At 45.5% G+C, this 22,330-nt stretch overlaps 2 protein-coding genes across 2 annotated transcripts in view; one reads left to right on the top strand and one right to left on the bottom strand.

Annotated features, from left to right (window-relative positions):
* Positions 1–21: 21 nt before the first annotated feature.
* On the top strand, positions 22–8,279 carry LOC147186938 (uncharacterized). The gene is made up of 4 exons (XM_086102170.1): positions 22–165; positions 989–1,630; positions 1,947–2,103; positions 2,369–8,279. Exons 2-4 carry the CDS (start codon positions 1,001–1,003, stop codon positions 7,318–7,320), a joined length of 5,739 nt encoding a protein of 1,912 aa, XP_085958296.1. The 5' UTR covers positions 22–165; positions 989–1,000; the 3' UTR covers positions 7,321–8,279.
* Positions 8,280–8,680: 401 nt separating this feature from the next.
* LOC147186937 (uncharacterized) overlaps positions 8,681–22,330 on the bottom strand; it is a 14,095-nt gene continuing 445 nt past the window's right edge. Inside the window, exons 2-10 of the mRNA XM_086101620.1 lie at positions 12,637–21,655; positions 12,459–12,555; positions 12,289–12,367; positions 12,135–12,225; positions 11,920–12,051; positions 11,414–11,503; positions 11,066–11,209; positions 10,806–10,990; positions 8,681–10,351 (exon numbers count right to left, since the gene is read on the bottom strand). Coding sequence (XP_085957746.1) covers positions 10,183–10,351; positions 10,806–10,990; positions 11,066–11,209; positions 11,414–11,503; positions 11,920–12,051; positions 12,135–12,225; positions 12,289–12,367; positions 12,459–12,555; positions 12,637–21,654 — 10,005 coding nt within the window. The 5' untranslated portion in view covers position 21,655 and the 3' untranslated portion in view covers positions 8,681–10,182. The remainder of the gene's footprint in view (positions 10,352–10,805; positions 10,991–11,065; positions 11,210–11,413; positions 11,504–11,919; positions 12,052–12,134; positions 12,226–12,288; positions 12,368–12,458; positions 12,556–12,636; positions 21,656–22,330) is intronic.

Raw genomic sequence — 22,330 nt, 5'->3', positions numbered from 1 at the left:
TTAGCGCCGAGCAAAGATTAAGCAAATTAGCTGCGCCGGTGTGGCCCGAAATAAGCAGTTGCCACGGAAGCCAACCGGGCAGAAGTTGGGATGTAGAGCGCCATGGTCTTTTGAGCCTCCAAAACAAGGAAATAACCAGTCTGCATTTTCACCATGACAACCTAGGTGAGTTTTGGATTCTTGTTATGGATGTTGGGGGATAATTTGGAATATAAATCCACCACAAATCATCGGACAAGTGAATTTGAAAAATGACAGTTGTTTTGATGAAGACGTTAAATTCTGAATTCTGAACCGAACATTTGTCTTAGTGGTTTGAAATGCCTTGTTCCTGTTGGAAATGTGAACGAAAAACATTGAAGCCGTGCAAGATGCCAGGTGGCCTAATATGTTTGTTGAGGACCGTGGGTATTTTTAGCCCGCCGTTCTCAAGTCAATTAGAGCTGCGAGCAGTGATGAGTGCCCCCCCCCCCCCCCCGTGCGCTCTTCTGATTGAAACATCCACACAATTTCAAGTTCTGTGGTAAATCTGGTCCAGATGGCTTTTTAAAAAAAATGCATTTCAAGGCATCTATTCATGGAATTTAGCTCAAAATATCACATTGACAAGTCAAACTGGGGTGGAGGGGGGGGGCTGTTTTTTTTCTTCTAACTTTAGAGGTGGTGCCAAAATTTTTAAGGCAGGGTCAGCCAGCCAGTAGAAAATAAAAGGAACAATGGCACCCCATAGTTAAAAACTCGGTCGTGAGACTAATATTGCTAGTCAGTATCCGGACGAGAAATCTCCAAGTACTTTGCTCGTGTTTTGTTGAGGGTGCTGCTGGTTTGCTACCAGTAAGTGGGAAAATCACGTTTGCGCCGTTCAATCCTTTCAAGTAAACACCATATGTTGGCCTAACGCGAGGCAGGTGCTTGCGCATCATTGAGTTGTTTCTGACAGCTTTGTATCGTCTAACCCATGCCCAGTTCAACTGACTCTCTCCCACAGTGAATCACAGTGATGAACGAGTCAGGCCCTCGCAAGATCCTCCCCGACCAGTCGTCGGAGAGTCTGCACACCATCGGCACCTCCCGCCATGCGAGCGTCACCAACCCCATTCTGTCCAAGCGGGTGTGCTTCTACAAGAGCGGCGATCCCCAGTTCAGTGGCCTGCGCATGGTGGTCAACAACCGCTCCTTTAAAACCTTCGACGCCCTCCTGGACAGCCTGTCCAAGAAGGTGCCGCTGCCGTTTGGTGTGAGGAATATCACCACCCCGCGGGGGGTCCATGCCATCAACACGCTGGACGAGCTGGAGGATGGCAAGTCCTACATCTGCTCTGACAACCGCAAGGTAAAGCCCATCAATCTGGCACTGGCCAGGAGGAAGCTGACGCCCTGGTACCACGCCAGGCCAGTGAGCTCCCGCCGCCGGAACTTGCAGTGGGCCAGGTCCTTCCCTGGACGGCAGGAACCCATGCTTGTGCACACGCCAAAGAGACTGGTGGTCTTTCGGAACGGAGACCCCTCGGTCAAGCACACGGTGGTGTTGCAAAAGAGGAGTGCGACGACGTTTGAGTGGATTCTGGAATATATTTCAGAGATGATGCAGTTCCGTGTGGTCAAGCTACATACGACTGATGGCAGACGCGTAAGTGCCTCCAAAAATGTTCCCCTGTGGTGAGTGAGCAGCATGACCGACCCATATAGGACTTTCTTAGCACTCCGCTGTAAATGGCTGGTCCATAAATGGAAAGTCTTAAGCTTCTTTAGCAGCCACCCTAATCCCCACACCGCATTCACGTATACTGCCATGTAAGGCAACTGGTCAGGGATCTGCTTTCCTCGTGATCCTCGTGACATGCACAACAATGCTTGTGGCGCCATAGGATTTTTTTCAATGAAATCAGTCCCGCTGTTTTACACTTCCTGAAAGTGAGACTTTTTTTTTTTTTCATTCGCCGAAGGTGGAAGGGCTCGCAAGCTTGATCCTGTGCTCCGGCGTGGTGGTGGCGGCGGGCAAAGAGCAATTCAGACCTGCAAACTACAACACCCAAAAGTCGCCGGGATCCATTAGGCCAACCGGCAACCGGATGAGCGTCAGGAGACTGAAGGCTATGCACCGTAAGTTCAATTCGCTTCGACTTGGTAGGACCTTCAGTCATGTGACCTGGTGTAATCTACCTAGTATCACAGGATAAAGCCTGAGAAAGTGCTGATGTGATTTTATCATGCGTAGACGACCTACATACGGCACCTGTGAGGCTGACTACTCAGAAACAGACCATCTTTTTAATTGGTGTCCTCTCTTCTTCTTTCATGACTCATCTCCATTGCTGCATGAAATCTTTTGACAATTTTTTTCCCCCGCCGCTTCATGGGCGAGAAGGCAAAAAGAAGTCGCCATCATATGGGTCCAAGTCAAGAAACTTCTCCACGTCCTCTGAGCGCTACATCGTGAACAAGATTCACAATTCCCTCATGGAAAGCTCGTGCGACCTTCCCGGTCACCCCGCCAACTCCGTCGGATACGAGTCTGGACATGTAGCTGCCGAAACCCAGGGCGGGGAGCTGGACTATGCGCAGCCTGATGAGGACGACATTGAAAAGTCCTTCCGGGTGAACCAAGATGGTAGTATGACAGTGGAGATGAGGGTGCGCTTGACCGTCAAGGAAGAGGAGACCCTACACTGGACGACCACCTTGATGCGCTCCAGCGTGGCCAATCATCTTAACATAGACTGTTTGCACGAACCGCAGTTGGAGCAGGACGTCTCTCCCGCCACGTCAGATCGACAAGACCTTATCTCCTCCAATGACACCATCAACAAGGATGAATCCAAAGACGACCACGACGAGAATCCACCATCACTGGGCAACAGGGTTTTAAGTCAAAGCAGCCACGAAGAGGACACTGTCGAAATCCAGGCAACATCTCCCAGGAGAGCGCCAACCCCGGGACATACACAAATCAGAAAGAAGCACGCTTCAATGGAGAGCGTTGGATCTTACTCTTACCGAGAAGAGACAGAAAACGGAGCCTTGACAGAGCAATACTGCGTTGTCAGGCAGAGCAGCAACAGGCCAATACCCAAACCAAGAAGGCTCGGCTCGATGGACGCTAACAGCATGAACAACACAAACATGTCATCGTATAAATCGGCTGAAGTCATGCATATAGAATCCAGCGGGGAGGAGATCACTGAAACGGTCTTGCATATTTATGAACAGCAAACTTGCCAGGACAATTACAATGCAAACGTGGGTTCATTTTATCGACCCTCTACTTCAGAAACAAGACACCTTCACAGAAATGACGACTTTGAACACGAGTCCTGGGAACCCTCAACAACCTCTGACTCTGTTAACATCTGGAATGCTGGGAACAAGCTAGCAACAGCAGATTTCCCTTCTGCTAAGCATGGCAGAGTAAAAGCGACACAGGCAGCCAAGTCCGCCAATGTCAAAGGAAAACAACCTCGGCCTAAGACCAGAAGGAGCCCCAAAGTAAGAAACAAAAGTATGAGACGTCTTCTGTCGCCTGGTAAAAGGCAGAGAGAAAACGGATCGGGGGACATGAAGAAACGCAAGAAAGCTACACCATTCTCGAACACAGGGTTCATCAGGAAGATTTACGGGAATAAATTAATACCAGCAAAAAGCCCAGTAAAGCTCAAAAGGAGAACGACAAAAAATGTGGAGCGAAATGCTGGGGCAAAGCGCACAAAGCAATCAGATAAAACACACCCAAAAACACTCCAGAACCAAAACTTAAATGAGGCACGCAGAGTGCTGACCCGACAGACGTCGGTACATCGAGATGAGCATCGTGATGTCAGCGAGCTAATATCCCTGCCTGCTTTTGACTTCCGCAGCTCAGTTGCGAATGAATATGTTCAGAAGTGGCTGGAGAAAGTGCCTATTAAACAACATACTGACTGCCCAAGAAAGACCAACGGGACAGAAAATCGGGGACTTGTTCCTGCTGCTGTGGTGGAGAATGTCAGAGAATTAACAACACACACATTGCCTGAGGATTTACGGGGAACTTCTGTCAGAGATCGAATCCAGTCCTTGGAGAGCAACGTGGCTCCATCAAATCATCAGCCAAATGGCGAAGGAATAAAAGCTCAGCCTAAAACCGACAAGAAAATGCCACCTGTCAGCGCACCCAAAACTCATGACGGACTTGAAGAGAATTCTGATGTTCTTTCATCAGATTTCTTTGTACCGCTTTTGCCCAAAGAGAGAATGCCAGAAGCATCAGATCGAGAATATCACGTGGCCTGCAGCCCAAAGTGCGTGCAGCCAGAACTGAGAAGTCAAACGTCAGATAATCGCCCGCCATCTGCCCAGGCTTTACTGCATGCCCAGCACGTCATGAAAATCACTCAACTGCTGGAGGCTGAGGTTTCGAAGGATCTGGAAACATTATCAAGATCTACGTCTATCAAAAGGGCACCTTTGGTCAGTAACGTGTCTCTGGAAAGGAAAATGTCCCTCAGAAAGTCGAGTATGGAAAAATTTACCATATGTAACAAGGAAGAGCAACGGCAATCACTCTCGGATATGAAGAGCAACACTTCCGTGTCTTCAAATAGTCTTCACTCAGAAGAGAGGCTATCCTCATTCAGTATGCCATCGGGTGAGGTTCCAAATAATCTCCCACTGTCCAGCCCAAAAATTATGGACAGTCGAAAATCACAATCCAAAAATGCCAATCCTGAGCTTTCCAAAAGGTCCCAATCATTACAGTGCCATGCAAATGTCAGCCCCTTGCCAAACAAAAGGCAGACGCAGTCAAGATCCGAGCAATGGAAACAGACCGCACCTTCCAAATCGTTGGACCTGGCATCGCCTCCACTCAGACCCAAGTCCAAAAGAAGGATGCTGTCCAGAAATTTGTCGGCAGATTCAGGTGTAAGAAAAACACCATCCTTGAGAAAGCAGCTAAACTCTCTCCAGGCCATAAAACCGTCAGCCTGTACCTTTGTAAGTGCGAAAGAGACCGATGAGCTCCAAAAGCAAGACCAAGTGAAATCCACAACTGACACAAAAGTAAAAGCACAGCTGCCAAACAGTGTCGACCAGCCAAACATGGGACCCGTCCTTGAGAGCGTTTGCTTCTCTATCAGGTCTATACGGCATATCGCCCAAAGCCAATCGTGCTTGGAAAAGTCCAACAGTGGGCGAGACTTCTCCTCTCACGTGGCCACCACGTTTGGCTCCTCATCCAAAGTTTTCCTGACGTTCTTGTCCATCATGGCCCTGAAAGACAGCATTGCCAACCTCTATTTGGACCAGGTGAAGGTGAATGATGTGAGCTCTGCTGAGGCATTGAGAATGATCGACTCCCTGAGGGAAATCACTAGCGTGGAGAACGGCCACCGGTTAGAAGAAAGTCTGTCGGCTTTCTGGAAGTCGGCCTCGAGACACATCCTGGACAGCTGGTGGGACTTCCAGTTGCTCGTTGACACATATCCAGAGGAACGGGCCATTGATGACCTAATTGAAGGGCTTGACATACCCCAGATCCTTAAAGAAGAACTTGTGTCTCTCTCAGCTGGTTCCGTCAGCGCGAGTCAGGAGAAGCTGAAGGCTAATTCTGAGGGCTGCAGTTCTGGGACTGAGGAACGCAATGATGAGTTGGCATATAATGATGAAGATCAGCAGAAATTGAACCGGGACCACGCATCACATAGTGCTGTGGAACGATGCCCGGAAGAGGAATATGAAGACAAGCCACACGGCGATGACTGTTATGTGGAACTGAATCCCAGCGGGAAGGCAAGTTCAGTAAAAGAGCTCCCAGAAACCGAAGGCATAATGCAGAATCTGGACGAAGCTCAATCTGAGGTTGAGGACAAAGGATTGAAGGTTATTGTAGATGAAAGGCAATCTGGACGGGACAAAGTGAATGAGGAAGAACTCAGAAATGAGACATGGAATATACCGGACCACAAAAGACAAATTTGTGACCCCGATCCAGAGAGATACCATCCACAGGATCCGGCCGATCATGAGAGCGGCAACAACCTGAGTGGTTGTGACAACCAAGCAGAGTCGTCGGCGCTCGAATATCAGCAAATCCAAAGCTCGGATGAGGATGAGTTGAGCTTCTCGGAGAAAATGTCAGGCTCAGAGGAGGAATGTGGCTCTTTCGCGGAATACCAAGCCCCTGTGACGGACACAAAATGTGACAAAGTGGAAGTTGCCAAAGACCTGTCTGACGAAGAGACTTCCAAGCCTGTCGCGGTCAGGGTGAGTCTTCTGGAGAAGCAGGTTGCTGATGCGCAGAAGACACGGAACAACAAAGAACACAACAAAAAGGTCTCGCTTTTCTCCGAAGAGTCCATTGAAAGATTTCAGCAGTGCAGCCGATTTGCCCCACAGTCATCGCTATCCTTCAGCTACGACTCCAGTGGCGTGGCAACCATGGAGCCTGAAGGCAACAGGGTCAAGTTCATAAGGGAAATGTTCCTGGCGAAAGGTTTCACAGATAATAGAAAACAGAGCCTGCCCTCTGAGATGTCAGAAAGTGGCGGCTATGAGACACGAACGTCGAGTGAGCCGTCAAGCAGCGAAGAAGATCCGGCACGGAAGTCCATCACCAAAGGCTTCGTGAGGAGAACCATCGAAAGGCTTTACGGGAAGAGCACTGCCGTCGAGAGACCCCCGTCGGCCCCCAGAACCAAAAAGAAGCACTCCAACATTTTCTTGCCTTTTCACACAGCAAGATGCAAAGCGCCATCTGAGTTGTCTTACTTCAACTCTACCGATGCTTTGGACACCTTGACCGAGGCCACCCGCTGCATCGCATTCAACGCACAAGTCGGACCTGGTGACAGCGTTCCCATCGACGACGGACGATGGCTCATCAGAGAGAACACGCTCATCCGCAAATCTGTTTCCGACCCGACCGGAATCAACACGAACCTGGTCAACTCCGCCCATGATGAAGACGGCTGCGGGGACACGCAAGAGGACACTCCCTACTCCCATTTTAGCATTACGTCCGAGCCAGAAGACCACAAAAAATCCAAAAGGTGCACCTATTTCTCTTTGCCGCATACCAGCGACTCGGAGGTGTGTCATGATGAACCGAGCGCCGCAGAGTCAAAACCGGAGAGCGTTGCTAAAATGAGGCCCGAGAGAAATGGCTCTGCTGTCAGGATGCAGGACAACAAAGTGCACCCGTTGGTGGAGCCCCCGGCAGACGGCGAGGGAGTAGTCGTGGAACAGCCCAAGAAAGGACACGGAGTGGTCACCCGAAGCCTCCAGGAGCCAGACGTGTTGGATCTGTTATACAACTTCTGCGGTGAAAACTGTCCCATCTTGTGAAGGACTGACTCCTGAATATCATCTTTGGTGCCTATGTTTTTTTTTTTCTAATGTTCCCATAGCCTCGGGCATATATTGTTGACTGCTAGCAGACTGCATTATTTTATTTTCCATTTTAAATGTCTTCCTGTTGACACAAAGTCATTTAGTTCCCCTACTGTACCAAATGTTTATCGCCTCAAAACCAAGGCATCCAACCGACATTTTTTTTTCTCGTGCTGTTACACCACCAATGTCAACATTCAGCACTTCCAGTGCATCGAGTGTAAATATAGGCGGTCGTTTTTGTTTTGTTTCTGTTCACGGTTTTTACCCGTCATCAGGACAGAAGCTCTGGGATTAATTAGTGTAATCTGCTTTTAAAACTCTTAAGAGAGTCCAAGTCCCAGCAGATGTCAGGGCAGGAGGTGCAGCTATGATGTGACCTAAGGTTCGGTCACAATGTACAGTATGTTTTTCCTACGTCATAGTTTGTAAAGCGGGGTTATACGCACACACGCCGATTTTGAACATCTTCACAGATTTGTCTTTTTTTTTTTTAATATAAGAGACCACAAAACATGACAAACAAAATCACCAAGTGTATACTTACTGATTTTAGCATGTGTGGTATCTTCCAGATGAACAAGACAGCACACCACGCACATAACTTTATCTAGCGCAGTGCCAGGATAGGCTTGTGAGAGGCAGCATGGTGCCACACGGAATCCAGATCACTGCAAAACACAAAGTAGATAAAGTAGCTGTAGAAGAAATACCTTGATGAACGACTATCAACTTTTATCGCAAGGGAGCGGAAATGCCCAATTATCGGCATGCGTGAAACCCTCATAAGTGTTACTGAACAGATTGTGCTTAGCTAAAATTGTGTTCTCAAAAAAAGCAGTTTTACTGGTTGAAAATGTGGCAGCTGTGATGACTTTGTGTCTTTTAACTCTTGTGGAGACATTAAAAATAAGTGTATTTCCAAATGTATGCCCTCAAGTCATTTACCATGTGTCAACACCACGGTCACCCCCACAGAAAAACAATCAAGATGCTCAGCCAGTGAGGGTTTGTCCTAAAAGTTTACCTTGGTTGTTTTTTGACCTGCACTGATCACTATCACCTCTCCCAGCTTGAGGAAGCGTTTTTTTGTTGCTCCAAGCTTGTTTTCGCGAGTGTTGAGGCGGCCCGTGTTGTGACAGGACCGTGAAGGAATGTACTAAGAGAAGAAAAACAAAACATGTCACTTACTGTCACACTCAGTAAATGCTTGGAATACTTAAGAGGAAAATGTACATCACCGGCCACGAGGTGTCACTGCTCATCCCGGTCTTCTGTGTCTCTGGATTAAGAAAATGGGCAGGCATAGGCTGCAATGCTTTTACAGTTTATTATTTAAATATACGTTTACAACTTTTGGTATAAATCTCATCTATGCACAAAGTCATACGAGGGAGGGCGGGTAGCCTTGAGGAATTTCCACAATTGTTTATTATAAATGTTAGACTACGCATTTATCTACATGACCATTTCTCATATAGTACAGTGTAAGTTAAGGAAAAAGAGGTGCTGTGTGCTATGTAAAAAAAAAAAAAGAAAGAAAGCCACCGTTAATTAAAATCAGGCACAACATCAAAGCAAAATGGACAGCCTGTTGGAAATTAGAACAGGGGAAAAAAAAACAACTTATAATTCAGGTTCCAATGCCCTGTCGCCTTAATGGCGAACAGTATATGGCTCACTTTTGAATAACAACAAGCAAAAATGTCGTCTTAAAAAAGTAATTAAAAAACAAAGGCCCAAGTTACTGTTCTAAACATTTCTTCAGATATTTGGATACAAAATACTCACATTGTTAGTTTGAAATGTAGTGACACACTTTGATGGAAGGAGTAAAAGGGTCTAAAAGTGAGCAGCCATTGATGGGGAATCACCATGTACTTGATCACATATTAATGGATGGGAATAAAACAAACAAACTAACGATGACACGATTGATTTTCACCAAAGTAGTTTTAGGGCCTCACTGAAGAAAAAAAAAAGACTACAAGATTAAAGTTGGATTAAAAAAAAAAATGTTTGAGAGAAATCCAGCATCATGTTTTTAAAATAAAATTGGTTACATTATGAGAATAAACTAGTAATGTTTTCAAGACAAAGTCTTTTTTGAGCTAGTCTAATTTTCAAGAGAGAAATCGTACATTTTCCAGATTGAAATCATAATATCACAAGAAACAGGTTGTACATTTACAAGATGAAAAAAAAATATCGTTTTCAAGATCAAACTCATATTTCGAGAAGAAGGTGGCCGGTTTTCAAGCTAGGCATAGTTGAGCTGGTCAAATTCATTCATTGTCACAACTGCTTTTCAAACTAAAAAGTTAAACAGTCATTATTTTTGAACAAAAATGGATGCATATGTTTGAGATAAAGGTCATATTTTTCACATTAGTTACAGTGCAGTATATCATAACAAAGTCAAGTTTGAGAAAGCAAGTAGTACATTTGAGTTGTATATTTTCGAGATTAAAGCAGTCATATAATGGGGAGGGAGGAGGGTGATTGGGCGTTAAAATGTTTTCCTGAAATAACTTGTATATTTTCAACAGAAAACTTATAGTATAGTTTGGAGTTTTACCTCCAAAATCCTTGAATCTTGTAGTGTGATTATTTTTTTCTTTTCAGCGGCATTGCCCCAATACTCCTTTGGTCGTTTCCACTTGAGGTTGCTTCAAATTAAATCAGATTTTTGCAAGTCAATTGTCAATGTGTTCATCCTGAGGTTGGAACCAAGGCGTGTCCATTTTGCGGGGAGGCAAACAGAGGTCCATCAGACGTCTTTTGGTGAGGGCGAGTCCTCGCCTCCAGGCTCAACCGTCATACAGAGTCAGCCTTGGGCTGTTGAGAGTGTGTGCTGCTAACAAAGTTGTATACCAAAAACTGTGAGGTGCCAAAGTAGTGCGTGGCGAAGAGCTTGCCGTCGGGCGTCGGGTCCGAGAAGGCGATCTCATCTTTGCTCAGGTACGAACCGTAGATGAAGTTGTTCCTGTGCAATGAAAGAAAAGAAGCGGCTTTTAAGTCTAAAACATCTTCTGATAAAATGAGTGAATGGAAGTAGCGGTTGCACAAAAATACTGACCTGGTCAGATTGACCCACAACGGTTTTTGGTGAGCTCATGAAATAAATATAACCCATCTAAAATACAGAACTCAAGCAACAACAAAAAAAAAAAACCCGAAAACAAATTTTGGATGTAAAAAATAAGGTGAGTAATAGACATAATAGTTATATATTAATAGCATTAAATATTGACTGAATCGTTAACGGGTCAAACTGACCATGCATTTTTGGTCAAGCAACAAATGGATCCCACTGAGCCGTCTAATTTTAAGAACTCAGTAAAAACATGTTTTGAAAAGGTCCAAATACATTTTGAAGAGTGATTCACAAACTATTGACAGAATACGGATCAAGTAGATGCGGGCGAGGGGGCACCGACCTGAGGCACTCCACCAAGCGCGAGGCGATGGCTTGGCGTCTCATCATGCTCACCACCCAAATGCGGCTGATTCCACAGAGCGCCGGTTCGGCCGTGGTGGAACAGCACCACGCCCGCTGACGCTCAAACATCACCTTCTCCCCCTCCGAACCCTCGGGTTCGGGTTCTTCGATCACCCGGTAGCCCTGCGCAGAGCGTTCAAGCGTGCCGTGACGTAGGCGTGCCGAGTGTACAACTTTCTACCGTCACGTTGGACTCACCTCATTGATGTGCTCGGCTATTAGGCATCCCGCCACTTTCTTGTCATTGGTGATGAAGAGAAAAGTTTTGGTCAGGGCGGGAGACTTTGTCCCCACCTGCTGGAAGCCGAGGTCATTGTCCACCATCTCCCGTATCTCTTCAACCTGAGTGGCGACAAACGAAGTCAATGGGCGCTTTTATGTACCATTAAGGGCCAACAAGTTTACTTTAGTGCAGAATTTAACATGGCCATAAAAGCATCATTTTTGGGATACTTCCAGAACACTTACGATTTATGACACTATAGTTTGAGACCTCTGTTTTAGTGCGTTCCTTACAATGATGTCGCTAAGGCTCGTTTTTTGTACCTTCTTGAGAGCATATTTGGGATCATCAGGCAGGACCAGGATGATTTTGCCGTCAGGAAATTCTCCCAGGATCCTCTCCTTTTTCCAACCCTGGCAATCACAACATTATAAACATGATAAAACAGGAATGCCCAACCAGTCGACAGTAGAACTGTTGAGATATTATCTATTTTATTTTCTCATTCAAAGTTAGTTTGATCTGCAATTCACCGACAGCGGTGTCAAAGAATGGGAATCTGGAGCGCCAGGAGCAGCATTTTTCAATGGTACGTGCGATCTACGATAGAGATGTTTCTGCACTTAATACAGCCCTGCCTCCTTGTGGCAGCGATTTCCTTCTCACAAAGTCAAGTCTTGCCTTGTATCTAGTTCGTATTTCTGTTGCGCGTGCGTGTGTGTGTATGCGCGCACGGGCGGTAAGGTTGGGCATCCCTGTGATAAAACATACAAGTGTCTCACTGTAATACAAGATGACCCAATTGATAACAAACTCTCCCTCCTCTCACCACATATTTGACGGCACTAATGAATTGGTTGTGGAAGAGCAAATGCTGCGATTCGTCCTCAGGGTTGGCGGCGGAGTACAGCATCCCACACACACTGCAGGCCACAGCTCCAAAGTGCTTCTGTCCAGCATCCTGTGGTATGACGACAACAGAAATGCATGCTCATATCCCAGTACATGGACTTGACTCCTCACATTTTCCTTTAATTGACTTACATCACTAGTTTTGATGTCGTCTTTGTCGGCCTCCTCAAGTTTCTTCACTTCTTTTTGCTGAGTCTCTACATCTTGCTGCTTCACCGCAACACTGCAAAAAAAAAAAATAATGAATGCATATCACAGTTGTTTTGAGAAAAACAGTGGGACTTACTCTTGATCGGAAGTTTCTGATGCATGGTCAACTAGGGCTGTCTTAGAGGTATCATCAGTCTTTTGGCATTGATCAGTGACTGTTGGAAAAACAATTATTGTACACCACAAAAAATTTGAAGTCGGGAAAAAGATTTAAAAAAAATAAAATAAAAAGTAGACAAAGCAGACCAGCAGGCTTTCCTTCACATTGCTGCATATCAGGCGGATCAGAGCTCCCTTCCGAGGGAGGGGGACTTTTAGTTGGACTTGATGAAGCAGGAGTACCCTACAGAAAAAAAATATAGAGATTTTTATCTATCTTTATTTTAAGTATAGTACCATCTTGAATATTATCTAAATTTGTTACCTTGCATTCCTTGTCTGTTGATGCCTCAACCTGGCGGGTTTTCGCAAGACCTGGCACGCCATCAGACGGAGGACCACAAGGCTTCATCTGGGACATGTTTGAAGCCACTGGCAGGTTGCTCTGAGCTGAAGCAGGGCCAGCTGTTTTTAGTTGGGGCAAAACAGACAGCGCCTGATGCGACTCTGTCACGGCCGAGTCGGCTTTTGGTTGCAGAACCGCATCAGAAGGCGACGATTTGGCAGGAGCAGATGTGGCAGAGGTGTTTGACTGGCCGGTAGGGGCAATGTGACATTGTGGAGCAGGAGAGCAGGTGGGTTTGGACTGAACTGAGGTTGAAATGGTGGGCTTTGACTGACCTGGGATCTGTCCAGCAGGGGTGGTTGAGGGTTGAAGTTTTGCTCGGTTGGCAAGCTGAGGTGTGGCGTTCGACTGGGCCAGGGGATTTGATTGACTGTGAGGCTGGCCAGGCCTAGGCAGAGGACCAGACCTCTTTGGAGGAACTGGTAATGGGTCATCGTCCAGTTCAAAATCATCAGGTGAATACCTGGGGCGCGGTTTGTATGGCTTGTACTCAACCGGCTGCGGTTTTGACGCTTTAAGTCCATTGGGCATGGGTGGGGGGACAGCCGGCAGCGACCTCCTGGCAGATGACCTGGTGACTTTAGGGGTGGGAGTTGGAGGAGGGGTGACCTTAGCAGTCTGAGCCTTACTACTTTGCCTTGTTACTCTTGTGACTTCGACTTTCGTCGGTTCAATTGGAGGAGTTTCTATTTTTGCAGGTTGAGATTTGCCTTCTGGTTCTGTCTTGGAGGCATCCACTTTGGGTGCTTCTGTTTTAGCAGCTTCACTTTTTTGAGTCTCAGAAGCTTCTGGCTTGGGTGGTGCAGGTTTGCTACTTAAGGGAGGACTTGGAAGGGAGGATGAACTGGCTTTGGGTGCAGGGTCAGTGCTCGTGGCATTAATGGTAAACTGAACTGGCGAAAACATTGATGCTTGCCAGTCCATGTCAGAGAACATTTGATTTGCTTGGTCAGACTTCATTTTCTTCATGCGCGCCCATGACATCTTCTCCCTTTGCAGTTCGACCTGTCTTAGCCTTTGATATCGAGTTAGCTTCTTCTTCTCATGGGCCTTCAGAGGCACAGAAACTTGTGAGACAAAGAAACGCCTCTTTGGAGGGTCCACTGCCATCTTGGATTCAAAGCTGGGAGGCTGCACCGCAGGGGGCTCCTCTACAGGAGGCACCTGCGCTGAGAAGCTTTCAGGTTCACTCCGGGGCTTGAGGTCAAGAGGGGTCACTTCGTGCGCGCTCACAGATGGATTTTCCTTCTTGGCGGCCTCTCCTTTGGCTACCGCTTGTTTTTCCTCCTCAATCCTCTTTAACAGCATGCTGTCCGTGGCTATATCCTCTGCAATTTCCTGACACAAGGCTAAAAGGTTGAGCTGCTGTCTGTTGGCTGTCCTCTTCATGGCAGCAGCTTTCTGTTCTGCCAGTGCGGCCAGACGCGCTTTGGTTCTTGCCTGGGTGTTCATTTCTTGCTTCTTGGGCTTCTCAAGAAGAACCTTGCTGTCAACGTCTGGCTGTAAGGATGAGTTGTTGGTCTTTGAAACATCTTCATTTTCAGTCCTTTCCAAGGCCTTTTGAGGAGAAGGCGCCTGAGTGGCAACTTTGTCAATAATCGTAATGTCATTGTTTTCTACATTCCCGACCTCGACCACTACGATCTCATGTCCGATCTCCATGTCTTCCAGAATTTGCAACTCCTGGAGGGCAACGTCACCCCCGCTGTCCTCTGTCGCCACAATATCCTTACCTTGAGCTTGAGAATTGTCCGTTTCCATCATGACAGATGAAGGTTGAAGCAAGTTGTCTGATGGTAACTCAGTAAGTTCTTTTGAAGGTGGTGCGCAGAGACTTTTTGCCTCTTCACCCGAAGGTGTCCCTGCAGCAACTTTGACCTCAGGGGTCGGCTCTTCAGCCTTCAAAATGCAGGTCTGTTGAGGTCCATTTGGAGCCGTGATCGTAGATTTTGGATCCACTTGGGCCACCAAAGAGGGGTCGGACAAACCTGATGCGACTGCAGCTTGAGAGACAATATCTAAGTGAATTTTGCTTTCTGGGACTGGCTCGAGAATGACATATTCCTCAGATGCATCATCTGGTATGTCCGCTGCAGGGAAGGCCAAAGGTGTCTTCACTGGGAGGTCGTCTTGAAGGTGCTCAGAAACCTCTGCAACAACGGCACATTCTGTAGAAACACTTTTGTCTTTGTGGGCAAAGTCATCTGGTGAATTGATCGTTGCAGCTGATGGTGTGGAACTCTCTGGAACTGTAGAAGTCTGTTGTAGCTCCATTACTTCAACCGCTGCTTTTGTCAGTCTTTCACTGGGAGTTTCTTCTTTTTCCAATTGCAAGTCATCTTTCATGTCTTGAGTACTTGATAGATCCCCTATGGGCACAAAATCTTGCTTATCCAAAGCCGCACCACCACCTTCATCCCGGTTTCTCTGTGGACTAGTCGCTGGAACTGTGGCAGTCTCTTGCACACCTATTTGAACCGCTGCTTGGAAATTTGTCTGTTCCACTTCAGCTGTTTCCTCAGTTTGCAGTTGCAAATCGCCCTTCATGTCTGATGACACCAAATCTTGCTTCTCTACACCCGCAACAACTTCTCCAACTTGCTTACTCTCTGGACTAGTCTCTGAAATTATGGTGGTCCGTTCTTCCTCCATTTCAACAATTGCTTTTATGACAGTCAATTCCTTTTCAGCAGCTTTCTTATTTTCTAGTTGCAAATGACTAGCATCTATGCTTTCATTTGGAGACAAGACGATCATTTCTTGGTTACTGGATACATCCTCTGAAGACACCAAATCTTGGTTCATCAAAACCATAGCACCACCTCCATCTTGGTTTCTATGTGGGCTTGTCTCTGGAACTGTGGCAATCTCTTGCACACCTATTTCAATTGCTGTTTGGCGATTTGTCTGAACCTCTTCAGCAGTTTCCTCATTTTCCAGTTGCAAGTCACCCTTCATGTCTGACGACACCAAATCTTGCTTCTCGACATCTGCAACATCTCTAGCTTGGTTACTCTCTGGACGAGTCTCTGAAATTGTTGTGGTCTGTTCTTCCTCCATTTCGACTACTGCATGGATGTCTGTCCATTCCTTTTCAGCAGCTTTCTCATTTTCTAGTTGCAAACAACTAGTCTCTATGCTTTCACTAGGAGACAAGTCCTCCTTCATTTCTTGGTTACTTGATACATCCTCTGAAGACAACAAATCTCGTTTCATCAAAACCATAGCACCACCTCCATCTTGGTTTCTATGTGGGCTTGTCTCTGGAACTGTAGCAGTGTCTTGCACACCTATTTCAAATGCTGCTTGGCAATTTGTCTGAACCTCTTCAGCAGTTTCCTCATTTTCCAGTTGCAAGTCGCCCTTCATGTCTGACAACCAGAAATCTTGCTTCTCTAAATTGGAAACAACATCTCCAGCTTGGTTACTCTCTTGACAAGTCTCTGAATTTGTGCTGGTCTGTTCTTCCTCCATTTCAACTACTGCCGAGACGTCTGTCTGTTCCTTTTCAGAACCTCTCTCATTTTCTAGTTGCAAAGGACTAGTCCCTATGCTTTCATTAGGAGGTAAGTCCTGCTCCATTTCTTGGTTACTTGGTACATCCTCTGGAGAGAGCAGTTCTTGGTTCTCCAAAGCCACAGCAACTTTGCCATCTTTGTTACTATCTGAACTGTTCTCTTGAACAGTGGTATTCAGATGTATCTCCATTTCAACTGCTCCATTGCCTACTGTCTGCTCTTCTTTAAGACTTTCATCACTTTCTAGTTGGTAATAACTAGTCTGCGTACCTTCATTTGTGAGTATGACTGCTGTGACTTGACTGCTTGCTACTTCCTCTAAAGACAACAAATCGCGCTTCTCCAAATCAATGGTGGTATCTCCATTACTCTCTGGAACTGTGGTGGTCTGTTGTCCCTCCATTTCAACTGTCACATTGCTATCTGTGTGTTCTTCTTTCGCACTTTTGTCATTTCCCAGTCCCAAGTGACTTGCCTCCGTACTTTCATGAGCAAGCATGTCGTCCTTTCTGTCTTGAGTGCTTGGTGCGCTCTCTAAAGACACAAAATCTTGCTTGTCCAAATCAGTGGCGGCATCGGCATCACGTCCTGGAACAGTTGTGGCCAGTTGTACATCCTCCATTTCAAGTGCAGTTTGGGTGTCTGTCGGTTGTTCTTTAGTGGCACTGGTATTATCCAGATGAAAATGACTATCCTTGATGCTTTCATGAGGAGACAAGTGCTCCTTCATGTCTTGAGTAATTGGTACGTCTTCTGAAGACACCAAATATTGCTTCTCCGAAGCCACAGCAGCTTTTCCATCTTTGTTACCAACTAGACTGCTCTCTGGAACTATGGTGGTCTGTTGTTCCTCCATTTCAACAGCTGGTCTGGCATCTGTCTGTTCCTCTTTTGCACTTTCATCACGTTCCAGTCGCAAATGACTATCATCCACACTTTCATTAGCAGTTACGTCCTGTTTGTCTTGAGTACTTGGTGCTTCCTGCAAGGACACCAATGCTTCCTTCTCCAAAGCAGTAGCGTCATCTCCATCACACTCTGAAAATGTGGCGGCCCGCTGTACGTCCTCCATTTCAATTGCTGCTTGGTCGTCTCTTGGTTGTTCTGTAGCAGTTTTATTTTGAAGCTGCAAAGGACATGCCTTCATCCTTGCAGTCAACTCTTCCATGTTTTGAGTAATTGGCATGTCCCCCGAAGACACCAAAATTTGCATCTCTAAAGGTGTTGCAGCTTCACCGTCTGCATCAGTCTGTGGAAAAATTGTGGAGGGTGGGGGCTTCACCATTTCAACTGCTCTTTGGCCACCTGCTCGTTCTTCTGTAGCCATTGCCTCATTTTCCAGTTGCAAATGACGAACCTCCATGCATTCATGAGTAGACAAGGGCTCCTCCATGTCTTGCATACCTGATATGTCCTCGAAAGACACCAAACATTGCTTCTCCAAGGCCATAACAGTATCTGCATCTCCATTACTCTCTGGACTACTAATAGGCTCGTACACGATCTGGTTTTCCACTTGTGCCTGAGTGACTGCCTTGCTCTGCTCTTCTGAAGTTGTGGGTATAGTAGCAGTGTCAGCTGCTGGTGCAAAAACAACAACTTGGACCTCAGCGCTTTCAGACTCATGATTACTGACTGTCTTTGCAGTAGTGTCTTCATCTTGCCATCTTTTCTCCTCTTCGAATGATGAATGGTCAGATTCACACAAGACAAAGTGATCAAGACCGGGATTTCCAGAATCAACAGCAGCCAATTTAGCCAGCCCGTCACCTTGAATGATACTTTTTGCATTGAAAGTGTGTGCTGTCTCTGGTATCACATGCTTGAGCTGAACCTCAGAAATAACACACAAACTCTCTGCATTCTGCACTTGTGTTCCCTCAGTAGAAGCTGGAATCAAGACAGAATCAGGTGCTACTGGTACATCCATCTCTTCTTGGTTTACATCAGTATTTGAACTGCTCGTGATGATTTCTGAGAATTCATTACTCTGCAAGATTGAGACGATAATCGTAGACTCGCTGTCCTTCATGTGTTCATCCTCTTCTTCTTCAACCATTTCTACTTCTGTGACACACTGTACAGAATCCTTGTTATCATTTGCAGTGAAATCTGGACCTGTTTGAACTTCACATACGTCTAGAGCAAGTTCAGCGACTTCTTGCTTCTCGTCGGTTCCTGCTGGGTCAGAACCTAGCAGCTCAGTTTCATGTCTTTCCAAGTGCGAAGTCTCCACCATTTGACCTTCCAGGTTTTGTGTCTCGGAAGAAGTCTCCAATGGTAATGTAGCCTGATGCTCCTGAACAAGTGACTCCTCATGCTCCATGTTTTCAGATACTTCTGCCCGATTCTCAAGGGCATTCAGTATTTTTGCCTCTTCCTGGTTTTCTTCCAAGACGGCTTTAGAAGAAATTGTGTCGACTGTTGGATGTACGTCAATTTCTGCTTGGACTACTTGATTTTCTGATTCATCCAGAGGGTTCACCAGGTCTTCAGTGCTTTGTATTTGGAGGTCAGGTGGACTCACAGTAGTAGCGACAGAGTCAAAATTTATCTTGCTTACACAGTCATACATGTGGTAATTTGGATTTACGTCTCCCTTGTGTGCTTCTTCTGGTTTCTCTGTAACAGTGATATGTTCTTCAATTCCGCTGGTCTTGAAATTTTCAGGTAAAAAATGTGTAACATCAGTGGTGTGATCACTCACTGCTGGGCTCTCCTGGACGTTTGCATCTCGCACCATTTCTGCATGAGAAATGTTTGGGACCTCTGTGATGTTTTCATTCATTTCGTGTTCATTTTGTAGGCATCCATCAATTCCAAGATTCATGTCACTGTGATTGTTTTGTTTGTTGTTATTAGAAGGGTCTATTTCCGATGAATAGGCAGGATGCTGCACATTCTCAGAAACAGCTGAAGCCATGGTGTTCATTTTGTTAATTGCTGGTGCAGAATATTCAAAGCACATATTTTCCTTTTCCAAACTGGAGGAGTTTCCGCTCACCACATCCTTATTTGCGGTGTCATCAACATTTTGGCTAGGTTGCTTATTGATTTCCTCCTGAAGTGGTGCAGCATTTAATCTTCCCTCCGATGACTTTTCCACATCTGTCTGCTGCTGAGAGACAATGACATAGTCACGGGGCATCTCCATTGTCCTGTTTTGCTCACAGGCCGCTTCACAGTGGGGTGTCAACACCTCAGTTATTTTGTTGATGCCATCACGTGAATTTGGCAATTGCTCCTGCTTTTCTTCAGAGGAATTCGGGAGGATTTGACTCTCAGATTCCATTAGCTCCTCCTGGACCCAATGTTTTGCATTAAAACTGTCTCTGAAGACCTCTTCAGTTTCTTGAGAAAGCGAAGGACTTGCTAATATATTGTCTTCAACTGGGCTTACTGGCTTTATATCAGACACCATTGATATTGCATTTATTTCTTCAGTTCGACTCTTTAGGGTTTCACCAAAGTCCTCAACTTGACTTACGGCAGTTAATTGGTCAACCAGGACATCTGTGGGTATGGGTTCCGTTGAAAAAGACTGATTTTCAGATACATATTTTTCAGTTTCTGGTTGACTACAGCACCCCACTGTTAGATTTTCTTGAACAGGGCTCTCGATATGCGTTTCTTTAATTTGTGCATTGAGATTTTTGACGAGGACCTCTTGTGATGTGGGAACTTTTTCTTTCAAAATTAACAAATCTATGAACGTTACTTCACTTTGACCTCTTTCTGCACTTCTACTAGCCTTTAGTTGATCATCTGCATTAAGTCTTTCAATTAATACCCCTTGCAATGTGGGAACAGTTTCATTTAAAATTGAAATATCTTCGGTCAGACTGTCTGGGTTTCTCTCGGACTCTGCACCACTTGGATTTGCTTTCACATGACTTGTTGGGTTCAAAGCAGATTCCATTGCATCGACGGTTTCGTTAGATGGATCCATTAGAATTTCTTGGACTGAACTCTCCGCAATGTAATTTGCTTGGAGGACCTCTTCTGGCACAACTTCGGCCTCCTTTGAAAGCGACTCAGCCAGACTTGTTGGGGTTCCACTATACTCAAGTTCAATTTGGCCCACTGGCTTTTTGTCCGGCTCCACTGATGCCACATTTTCATCAGCAAGACTACCTTGATTTTCTCGGGTACATCTGTCTAAGTTGCTCTCTACTGCTATTGTAAAACCATCTTCAATCCCACTCGACGGATTTCGATAATACTGTGTTACTTTCTCAATATGACTATCCAAGTTGGCATCAGGGTCTTTAACAGTCGGGTTTTCTTTAGTCTGGCTCTCTGATGTGGATGTTAGAAGTTCTTTAAATTGACTCCCTGGGTTTTGGTCACAATCACTTTCTGGTGAAAGAGTATCTGGGCTTTTATTTGACTTGGATGTTCGATTTTCTTCACTGCTAGTCTGAGGATTACAACTTTCTAACACAATTTCTTCAGCGATGGTGGTAGGAGGCAATGGATCTTCACCACATTCATAATTAAGTCTCATTAAGACATCACTTGCCGTAATTTCATGCTTCTCCAGGTCTGTATTTTGTGTGAAATCCTGCTTTATCACACTCAAAATAGTCTCTCTACATTCACAGCTGGAATCTGTCTGACAATTTGGTCCATGAACAAACGTTTCAAGATGTACATCTCCATTGCTGGAACAAAATGTTCTCAGTGACTGGCTTCTGATGGCAGCAGGAGTTGCTGAATTAGATTTCGTCAAGGACGGTGCTTGGGGATGGTTAGCAGTTGGCCTTTGGCCCTCTGCTTCTTTTCTGTCTTCTTCTTCAGCTGTGAATTTGATGTCAACTGCTGCACCTTCAAAATGTAACATTTCCTTTGTGTTTGTTTCTGTAGCGTCCAAAATGCTGTTTGGACTGGAGTCTGATGCTCTACCATAACTGTGGTCATTCTGTACAAATTCTGTTGGATCAGACGCTAACTCATCACTCACCTGTGTTGAGTCAGAGCCCAGTTTGTTTTGTACTTGGCTTGAGTATTTCTTGATGCAACTCGGCTCATCGCTCTCTGTGAAAAGTCCATCCTTGCTGCCATTGCCGGGCATGTTGTCAACATTAAACTCTATGTTTACATTGTCTGATGGAGCTTCCCAACAGGAGGCACTTGTGTGTTTGGCGATGGGCGTACCTAAGATACTGCTGATTGGGGTACTCTGTCGAGAGGACTTGGCCGGGTTCCCTTCCGTTGCTGCTGCTGCTTCTTCTGACAGTTTCCTCTTGGTCTGGGGAGCGACAGCGTCCATCATTTCATGCATATGGATTTCTTTGAGAGATATGTTGTTGATCGCCGGTGCGGTTTCGGATTGGAGTGCTTCGCCATTGTCATCCAACCTCCTCGATTTCGCTTGAGGATCGAGGGGCTCTTCTGTTCCTCGCTTTGAGGCTGGCATTCTGTCAAAAATAATGAACATTTTAGTGAAAGATAATTCAACTATATTTATGAAGCACTATAATAACAGGCATTGCTGCATACAAAGTGCTGTATGTCCATGGGAGTAAAAATGCGACATATAAAGACAGTTAAAAAATAGATAACAAAAACAATATCCTGTGGCGTGGGATGTGTTGAGTAGAATTTATTTCTTCTCTCCCCTATCTGTTTAGAAAACCGTTGGGGCTGACAATCGTAATTGTTCAACATTTTAAGTTGGGTACATTGGGTACAAACTATTAACGCTTTAAGCTCTGTTTCACCAAAATCTCAGCCATCTTTAACTTTGAATTAAAGAGTCATAACCTTCTTATATTTGTCGAAGCAAAATGATGCTCGTTAATCACTACAATTGTCTTTGAATGATAGATCTGATAATGTTGGTCACGTGTGAATCAACTATACTTTGAAAGTGTACACAATTTCCTACATAAGGTTTCTCTCACACGTTTTATATATGTTACAAATCCCCAAGCGTGCACGCATCTCAAGTCATTTAACGTTTGATCCACTCATAAATACACCGAACAACTAAAATCCCCAAGCGTGCATGCATCTCAAGTCATTTAACATTTGATCCACTCAAATACACCGAACAACTACAGACGTGGTTGCTCCCTCCCAATGTTTAATGA

This window comes from Hippocampus guttulatus, chromosome 21, assembly GCF_054856545.1.
Source record: "Hippocampus guttulatus isolate MCC_2025c chromosome 21, RoL_Hgut_1.0, whole genome shotgun sequence".
NCBI classification, from domain to species: Eukaryota; Metazoa; Chordata; class Actinopteri; order Syngnathiformes; family Syngnathidae; genus Hippocampus; species Hippocampus guttulatus.
Note: the sequence above shows the minus strand (reverse complement) of the source record. Positions and strands in the feature narration are given on the sequence as shown.

Coding starts and splice junctions, on each gene's coding strand:
- LOC147186938 (XM_086102170.1), top strand. CDS start 1,001: ATGAACGAGTCAGGCCCTCGCAAGATCCTCCCCGACCAGTCGTCGGAG. Junction 1,631..1,946: donor ATACGACTGATGGCAGACGC/GTAAGTGCCTCC, acceptor CATTCGCCGAAG/GTGGAAGGGCTCGCAAGCTT. Junction 2,104..2,368: donor GAGACTGAAGGCTATGCACC/GTAAGTTCAATT, acceptor ATGGGCGAGAAG/GCAAAAAGAAGTCGCCATCA.